This window comes from Balaenoptera ricei, chromosome 8, assembly GCF_028023285.1.
Source record: "Balaenoptera ricei isolate mBalRic1 chromosome 8, mBalRic1.hap2, whole genome shotgun sequence".
Classification (NCBI taxonomy): Eukaryota; Metazoa; Chordata; class Mammalia; order Artiodactyla; family Balaenopteridae; genus Balaenoptera; species Balaenoptera ricei.
Genome location: NC_082646.1, coordinates 82,119,704 through 82,129,761, shown reverse-complemented (window position 1 = coordinate 82,129,761; position 10,058 = coordinate 82,119,704). Strand labels below are relative to the sequence as shown.

The 10,058-nt window shown below is 38.9% G+C and overlaps 1 protein-coding gene across 2 annotated transcripts in view; it reads left to right on the top strand.

Moving 5' to 3' along the window:
* Nucleotides 1–461: 461 nt before the first annotated feature.
* Nucleotides 462–10,058, top strand: part of SLC5A12 (solute carrier family 5 member 12) — a 54,729-nt gene continuing 45,132 nt past the window's right edge. Inside the window, exons 1-3 of one of the 2 annotated variants that reach the window (XM_059929609.1) lie at nt 462–1,112; nt 7,573–7,638; nt 9,216–9,267. In XM_059929609.1, the coding sequence (XP_059785592.1) occupies nt 774–1,112; nt 7,573–7,638; nt 9,216–9,267 (457 nt within the window). In that variant the 5' untranslated portion in view covers nt 462–773. The remainder of the gene's footprint in view (nt 1,113–7,572; nt 7,639–9,215; nt 9,268–10,058) is intronic. The other variant, XM_059929610.1, reaches the window with a different exon arrangement.

Genomic DNA, 10,058 nt, shown 5'->3' with positions numbered 1-10,058 from the left:
AGCACACATAATAGCTAATTATTATCAGAATAAAGAGGGTCAGAAAGTCAGAGACACTTAAAGACTCATCATAACCCTCTGAGGTGTTATTATGCCATGTTCCAGATGAAGCTCCGAGGGGTTAAATATTTCATCAGCAATATCACAGCTCACTTAAGTTTGCACCAACTTGAGCAAAGGTCTCCTGATCCCTCGTTCTTTACTCCTTTTCCCCCACACCCACCGTCTCATGGAGTTGCAGGTACACACCTTCACCCTCCCTTACTCAGAAGGAAGATACAGGTGATAGTTGTGTTGGCATTTTACAGATTCTGTTTCACTCATTAAAACTGCTGAGGTGGTGAACTTGTATCACTTCTATGGTTCCCAGTAATGTTTAACCTTAAGTTTAAAAAAGTCTAGGAGATTAAAGAGCATGTTATCTGGCAAGTCCATTCCACCCCCGGTGGTTATTAATTTCGGAACACATCTGAATTCCTTCTCTGTGGCATATGCTTTAGCAGAGGAAAAGACAGCTCCAGGCCAGGGTCAGATTTCAAGTTCTCATCTGTTGGTACCACTACCAGATTCCTCTTTGTCGTCAACTTTTGAGATCTTCCCTGAGTACAACTTGGTTTCCGAAGTGCTACACAAGTGCCTCTGGTCATCATTCTCTTCACACAACCACAGTCTCCTCTCCTGGAAAAGCGTGTACTATACTGAGCTTTGCTTTTGGAAAGAACTTCTCCCTGAGACCAGGTTGAGAGCAACTCTCTGGTTTCATACTTCCCAGCATGGAGGTGAAGAACTTTGAAGTTTGGGATTATGTAGTCTTTGCAGCCCTCTTTGTCATTTCCTCTGGAATTGGGGTGTTCTTTGCCATTAGGGAGAGAAAAAAGGCAACTTCAAGGGAGTTTCTTGTTGGGGGACGGCAAATGACCTTTGGCCCCGTGGCATTGTCTCTGACAGCCAGCTTCATGTCTGCTGTCACTGTCCTGGGGACCCCGGCCGAGGTCTACCGCTTTGGGGCATCCTTCATCCTCTTCTTCATTGCATACGCATTTGTTATCATCTTCACATCAGAGCTTTTTCTCCCTGTGTTCTACAGATCTGGCATCACCAGCACATATGAGGTAAGACAACTACTTCCTTCATCTTCACTTTGGGAGGTAGTCGCTGTTTCCCCTCCACTTGAACATGTTTTGTTATTCTTGCTTTTTTCTCTAGTAATACACATTGTCTTGATAATAACCCATGATAGTTGAAAAACACTCACTTATTTTCAGGGCAATTACACATCATGGGAAAAAATATTGCAGTGTTATTGGGGAAAGCTTAAGCTTTGGATACAGATACACTTGTATCCAAAGACTTCTACAGACACCTACACCTTCCATCTGTAGAACAGAAATAACAAAGTCAAGCCCACGAGTCTACTTCAATGATTAAATGAGAACCTGTAGGTAAACATTTAATATACTGCCTAACTTGTAGGAGATTCTCAATGAAGGAAAGCTGATGTTATTGCTTGTATTATTATTAACATCAGTATTCTGAAAAGCAGGAAGAACGTTGTGTATTGTCACTTTTCAGCTAAGAAAATGGAGATACAGATAGATGACTTAGTCAAGATTGTACAGTGGATAGTACAGTTTTAGTAAAACAGTTTAGTTACTACATTAAACCAATTGCAAATATATAACTGAGGAGATTTGAGACAGTACAGATAGAGGACATATAAGCATTTCATTGAATTTAATTTACCATTTACCTTTGTCCTTTACATATTTTTAAAATTGTAGTACCCTAATAAGAAGAAATTCAGATTGTGTAAAGTATGTATTTTGGGACTGCCTCTTTCTTTATAAGAATTAGCAGTGTGGCATAGGGGTTAAAAGTATGAACTCTAAACTCAGGCTACTTGGCTTTGAATACTAGCTCTGCTGCTTAACTAGCTGCATGACTTTGGGAAAATGACTTACCTTCTCTGTACCTGATTTTCACACATGTAAAATAAGAATAATAAAACTACCTATCTTAAAGAATGTCTGTGAGGAGTAAATGAGTTATTACATGCAAATACTTTTAACAGAGCCTGGCAAGTTGTAAATGCCATGGAAGAGTTTTATATTATTTATCATTATTTTTCTTGTTGTTACAGTCGCCAAATTTCTACCAATCTGTGTATAGAAACTTGAATTTATGTTTATTTGTTCATCGTCCATTTTCTGCTACCATAGATAGCCATAGATATTCTTACCAGGGTCTTTTAAAGTAGTGAAAACTGAAAGGGTAGAGTCTATTTCCCGACCTCTTGAATCTGGGATGGCCTTGTGACTTGCTTTGACCAATAGCATGTGGCAGAAGTGATGTGTGAATTGGAAGCTTAAGTCTCATGAGGCTTATAGCTTCTGCCTTTGTCTTCTTGGAATGTTGTCCTGATATAGCTATGTCAGGAAGTGGGTCTAGTTTTTCTAGCTTCTGGAGGATGAGTGAACAAGTAGAGAAGAACAGAAGCACACTGGCCAGCAGCCAACACCAATCACCAGACATGTGAGTGATGCCATCTTGGATTTTCTCCCCCAGCTGACCTTCCCATTGATTGCAGCCCCATGGCAGCCCTGGAGAATCAAGTAGAGGAATCACCCAGCCAATCCTAAAACCTGTGAGAAATATTAAGTCCTTGGTTTTTAAGCCATTGAGTTTTGGGTTTGGCAATAGCCAACTGATTTAAATGCTTTGATATGCAGGGGGATTTCAAGACTAATCTATGCCATCTGTGCTACTTTGTCACTCTCCTCTCCCATGTCAAAGCATAAGGAACTGTTCTCACCCTCAAGTTATAAATTAGGCTCAGCTCATTTGCAATATCATACATTTTCATTATCTCCACTTGGACAGTTTATAATTGGTCTCATCATGTTGTCTCCACTTCACTTAGAGTTATTTTCCTCTTTCTCTTATCAAACATTAATAGATCCAGTCTTATTTACCCTTAACACTACCTTGTGAGCTGATGTCTACCTGCTTTCTCATTTTTCTTGGACTTCTTAAACTAAATAGTTTCTGAACTACTTACTTCTCTCTAATCCAGACTTCTTCATTATAATGCCCAGGCTACTACTTCTTGCATAGTGTTTTCTAAGCATAGATTATACACTTTTTTTTTTTTCTGTAAATTGCTTTCCTTTTAGTTCTCCTTTAAATTACATTTGTGGCATTTTATTAATTATATTTAAAATTTGAGAAATTAAATGTGTAGGTATAAGATATCATTATTGAGTATTATTTCAGTATAGTAGATAAAGTGACAAAATATTTGTTGTAAAATGGATATTTAGGGTGTGATAGGGTCTAAACCAATGTTATGAGGCCTATTTAGGTCATTATAAGGATTGGTTTTTACTCTCAGTGAGATGGGTCATTGCACTGTTTGGGCAGGAGAGTGCTGTAATGTGATTTGTATTTTAAGAGTATTACTCTAGCTGTATGTTGAAGCTAATTATAAGGTTTTTACTGCTGAAACAGGGGGTCTAGTTAGGAAGCTATTGCTGTAACCTAGGCAAGAATGATGGTATTAGCGTGGAGACAGAGGGGATGATGCAAGTGAAATTTTGAAAGGGGTGGAGGAGGTGCCAGGATTCTTTTATGAATTGCATGTGGGGAGTGAGACAGAAAGAGGAGTCAAGGATGACTCCATGATACTTGAACCAACATGAAAAGTGGACTTATTTCCTGAGATGGAAAATGGTGTGGCTATATCAGGTTTGGGGTTTTGAAAATAATTGAACATGATGGTAAATGTTACCTGTGCTATTTTTAAAAGCTAGCACAAAGCATGCAACTATTCTGCTGAACTTCCATTTTTACTTTTGACTGTAGTTACAGCTACACACCGATCCAGGATGACCACTGGATACGTGAGTGAGTGAATACAATCTTTCAGATGGAGAATTATGCAGTTTGAATAGTCTCTTATTTCATGGATGAGAAACCAGAGGCTTAGATTACAGAGTGAGATAGTGGCAAAGCTCAAACTAGAATTCAAGGTGTCTTACTTCTGATCTAGTTCTTTTTTTTTTCATATATATTTTTCTTAATACTGTCTCTCTAGTTTGACTGAATTGACTGAATTTAGAGGAACTAAACTGAGATGTTAAAACCATTGACTTTTGCAGATTCCTATAGCAGTTTTCTCACTATCTTTCCATTTTTCAGGAACAATTTCCCCTTTGCTTTCCTAGACTTCATATGCCAAACAGTCCCAAAGCCAATATCACATAGTTTGGATTTTGTTACATTTCTCCACTTCTGATACCACATTTTATATCAGTTATCTATTGCTGTGTAACATACCATCCCAAAGTAAATTTCTTAAATGAACAATTTTACCTGCTCACAATTTTGTGGATCAGTAATCTGAGCTGAGCTCAAGAGAGTCTAGTAAGACAGTAAGGTTCTTCTGGTCTTACTTGGGGCCATCTCTGTAACTGCCATCAGCTAGTGGGTTGGTTAGTGGCTCGTTGGTCTAGGGGAACTCAGATGGGACAGCTTGTAGCATACTACACTTGGTCTCATCCTCTAGTAGGCTATCCTGGGCTCTTCATGTGATGGGAAAAGAATCCCTGTCAACCAGAAGACACAGCTCATTACACAAGCAATTTTGCAGTCTCCACTTGAATCATATTTGGTAGAAATATCACCGTCTTAAGTTGTGTTCCCCCAGAAACAAATCCTGAGACAAGGAGTTGAATGCAAGTCATTTTTGGGGGAAATGATTTTATTAAGCATTGGTAGGCGGCAAGTAAGACATGGAAAAAAAGGAAGCCAATAAAAGGTTTGTTTTTGAGCAGGTTGTAATTGTGAGCAACTGAGGTTCTATCTCACTGGGGATTTCTGGGGGACAGTACAGATCACATATCAGGGTTGGCCTCCTTGAAATGAAAATAACTGGGATTTTTTGGTCCAACTTCCTTTTGTCATTGGCTGAAAGCCAATGATAACACCCCCAAGCACTTCTAGTACACCCTGTGCAAGGGGTGAGATAAAGCTCTCAAGCAGAAAATCACGGTGCAGTTAGATGCTATCAACATGTACTGGGACAGAGAGTGCCAATAAGCTCCAGGGGTCACACCCACAATGACTACTACAGTCACTAAGATCCCACTATATTCCTGTCCCTGCACTTGATGTTATCGTACACGATACCATTAGATCTTACAAATGCCAATTTTAGAAAGAGGTGGGCATCGTTTAGTGCAATAAACTAATCTTTCCAAGGACATGTGATTTGAACCCATGTTGTCTTCAGCTTAAAAGTTTTGCACTGTTCTTTATCCTATGATAGCTGAGACTTGCAGTTCCTCTCTCAGTGACTTCCTTACTTCTTTAAAAATATTTTCCTCATACCTGGTGCCCTCAGTCACACATCCACTGGATTATTACCTGACTCACAGTGTACTGAATGTGTTGTCTGAAGAAAGATGGTCTGAAAATAAGGTGGTTCTTTCCTTGGGGGAAGGGTTGAGCAGTAAATTGGGAGATGTGGATTAGTGTGAAACTGAGTGACAATTCTGTCAAGAGGAGTCTTTTCTAGGGTTTCAAAGAAGGTTCCACCTTAAGCCATCAATCCACACTTACTTATGTATCATTTCTAGGAAAAGGACACATCAGTAAACTCCTGGTTTAATCCGAATGATTTTTCTTAAATTAGATAAGAAAGAACTACTACCAATTAGAAATTACTACCAAGTACTACTACCAGGATATTAAGTCCTCAAGTCATTTGCTACTTTTAACATTTATTTTGTTCATTCAGTACATGTTTACCATGCACTGGAAGACAAATACTAGTGCCTTCTAGAATACTTGTTCAGGAATACCTTTCTTGACCTCCAACAGTAAATCAGATCCATCTGTTTAGTGTGTTCACAGCTCCCTGTAGCTTTTCTTCTAGTACATACCATCACTGTAACTTTATTTTAGTATAAATTTGTTAATGGTCTCCTCTAATCTGTAAAATCCTTTGTGACATGAACTATATAATATTTGCTATCATTGTATATCAGAATGCCATATAGAGGGCAAGTAATAAATATTTGTTAAGTGAATGAATACATGAAAGACGAAGATAAAATGAATAAAATAAGACCCTGTTTACATGTACCAGGGAAAGTAAGTGTGGTAGGCTGAAAAATGCATTCCCCTCCCTCTAAAAATCATAATAAATGTTCTAATCCCAGGAACCTGTGACTGTTACCTTATATGGTTTAGCAAAAGAGATCTTTGCAAAGTTGATTAAGTTAAGGATCTTGAGATGGAGAGATTATCCTGGTTTAACCAGGCAGGCCTTAAGTACGATCACATTTATATGAGGGAGGCAGAAGGAGATTTGACAGACAGAAGAAAAGGCAGTGTGACCAAAGAGGCAGAGATTAGAGTGATAAAGCTAAAAGCTAAAGGACTGCCTGCAGCCACCAAAAACTCCAAAGAAGCAAGAAGTAAATTCTTCCCTAAGACCTCCAGAGGGAGCAGAGCCCTGCCAACACTTTGATTTTGGCCCAGTGAACTTGATTTTGAGCTCCTGGCTTCCAGAACTGTAAGAGAACACATTTCTGTTGCGTTAAGCCACCAAATTTGTGATATTTTGTTACAGTAGCCATAGGAAACAAATACAGTAAGATATGTGAATCCAACGCTAAAATACAAGGCAGCAGGTGATCAAGTGTTATTACATATGAAAGAAGTTTAATATAGTTGCCCTAAATGCTCAGAGGAGAAAGTATGAGTAGGAATAGGAATGGCAATTGGGCTATCCTTTCTGAAAGATGACCAAGAATTGGTGAATTTGGAGAGAGGGAGGCTCTCTCACACTGAAAATCTGCCTACACAAAGGATAAATCTGCAGAGTACAAAGCATGCTGGTTGAATTATACATAATGATTTTATGTGGAGAATAAATCATGTGAGGGTTAGTGATGTGAGCTAAGACAGGAAGGGTGTGGGTCAGACAGTAGAGGGTTTAGAATGTCAAGTTTGGGATGTGCATTTTGTTTTGTCAATGATAATCACTGGAAAGTTTGAGGAAAAGCATGACATGACCAGAGGTCTGCTTTATGAGAATCAATGCAGCAGGTGTGTGGTTGGTGGAATGAGTGGATAAGGCTTGGAATTAGAGAGGTCAGTTAGGGGTCTACTGCATTAATCTGAGAAAGAGGAAAGGAAGGCCTGAGCTGAACCTGGGGACAGTGGGGATATAAAAGGAAATAATGGCTTTAGCATATCCACTAGGAAGAGCCCTGGATAATGAGCCAGAAAATCTGGTTTTTATTGAAGCAATAACAATTTAAAAATAAAAAACATTTATCTTCTCTGACCGTCAAGGGAAGCTTGAGCAAAAATTGAGTTTTACTATATCTTTGACTTTAAATAATCCAAATTTGTTTCCTTTTCTCCCAAGTACAGATAGCGTAAAATCATGTTATAAACTAAGCACTAAACTCAGAGAAATACCAAGAAAACAGAAAACCTTCTTAGCAGCCCTTACATAAAACTTGCTGATTCTTTGCATGTCCTTCTCTCTGTTCTTTCCAGTACTTACAACTACGATTCAACAAACCAGTTCGCTATGCGGCCACAGTCATCTACATTTTGCAGACGGTAAGTGGCAAGGGTTGCTGCAGAGGTGGATTGGGGAATGACAAGTATGGGTTTGTTTATTTCAGGGGGCAATTAACACAATTAAAAGAAAAATTAAACACTAAGAAGAAACTACTTTCTTCTAAGAATAGCACTTTCAAGACAAGTGATTATATCAAGGTATTTCCACATTTCATAGACCCCATATATCTGTACAAATAATGACAAACAAATATATATATATACATATATATATATGTATGTATATATATATATATATATATATATATATATATATATATATATATATAATAAACCACCAAGGGAAAAAAGCTTTTTCTTAAATTTATTTTGAACTCTTATTTAACCTGTTCAAGTTGCTTTTGATATGAAATGATCTGGTAACTAATTCTGTTTTGTTTTGTTTTTTACTAGTAAACTATGTTGAACCAGAAATACCCATTTTGCTGAAAATCTGTTTAAGACTATACTCTCAAACCAATATTCCCACATTCCCCTTTTGCACTCCTCTCCTGGGTTCTAGGGTGCCCTCTTGCTGCCCCACACTTGCCTGTGGGACACCCTCAATGCATTTCCCGTGACTCACCAAGAACTTTCTGCTAGAAGATAACTACCTTCTCTTTTCTTAATCAAAACTCCCACTCACTGACTGAAGGATTTAAGAACAAGAAAAGGAGGGAAACACCGCTCCTTGACCTGTCCATAGATATTTGCCTTTTAAAACCCCACATGGATCTCTAAATGGTGAAATTTCATTTAAAATTAAATGGGACTCCATCCACTTCCATCAGTGTAGTGGCTGCAGTTCTGGGAGCTTGAAGATATACCCCCTATGAAGATCACCCATGTTGGTAGTTTTCCCTGCATGGTGTTCTAATCACGGATTATGTCCATCTCCACTCTAAAATTTATATTTCAAATTGCTAAAATGTGTTTGTGTCATGGTGATATGTGTATGATGGGGTAGTGGAAGGGTGAATCAAAAACTTAACTTGAACCCTATTTTCATATCCTTCAGAAATATACCAGATCTAGCCATAAAATCTCAAAATATGCAGCCATCTTAAAAGTCCAACACTCGGGCTTCCCTGGTGGCGCAGTGGTTGAAAATCTGCCTGCCAATGCAGGGGACACGGGTTCGAGCCCTGGTCTGGGAGGATCCCACATGCCGCGGAGCAACTAGGCCCGTGAGCCACAACTACTGAGCCTGCGCGTCTGGAGCCTGTGCTCCGCAACAAGAGAGGCCGCGATAGTGAGAGGCCCGCGCACCGCGATGAAGAGTGGCCCCCGCTTGCCACAACTAGAGAAAGCCCTCGCACAGAAACGAAGACCCAACACAGCCAAAAATAAAGAAAGAAAGAAAGAAGTCCAATACTCTTCCGCCATCTCATGCTTATTATCCCTTCTGCAGATTAGTTACAGTAGCCAAGGACTTCAAAACAAGAGTGCATGGGATTGAAGTGTTTGATGAAGAAGTTTAAGGAAATGTAGCTCTAAGGTCATAAGGAATTTTTTTGGCAGGCTTCATTTCTGTGTCACTTTTCTCACTGTTCACCTGACTCTCGTCTCTCCACCAGATTCTCTACACAGGAGTGGTGGTGTATGCTCCTGCTCTGGCCCTCAATCAAGGTGAGCTAGCGACACTCTCTTGTACTGTCCACCATTTTTATACATGCCTTGTCACCTTGAGAAATGTACACACAACATCTTGTTGAGGAGACATTCCTGTGGTTAGGGTGCTTGAATTACTGTAGCTGGCACAACATAAAGCTCTATAAATTGAACACTGAAAATAATGCAAATAACTAGTTACTCGATTTTATCCACATGGTTCCAAACACCCAATTTGATTATTGTTTGTTTTCTAATCACTGAAGTTATGGCAATTTTTTTTGAAGTATGGTTGATTTACAGTATGATTTGTTAGATTGTACATCAAAGTTATTCAGTTGTATATATATTTTTTCCAAATTATTTTCCATTATAAGTTATTACAAGACACTGAATATAGTTCCTTGTGCTATATAGTAAATCTTTGTTGTTTATCTTTTTTTTTTTCTGTTGGAGTATAGTTGCTTTACAATGTTGTGTTAGTTTCTGCTGTACAATGAAGTGAATCAGCTATAAGTATACATATATCCCCTCCCTGTTGGACCTCCCTACCACCCTCCCCCCCAAGCCCACCCATCTAGGTCATCACAGAGCACTGAGTTGATCTCTCTGTGCTATACAAAAGGTTCCCACTAGCTGGCTATTTTACACATAGTAGTGTATATATGTCAATCCTAATCTCCCAATTCATTCCACCCTCCCCTTCCCCACCCCCCATGTTCACATGTCTGTTCTCTACATCTGCATCTCTATTCCTGCTTTGCAAATAGGTTCATCTGTACCATTTTTCTAGATTCCACATATATGTG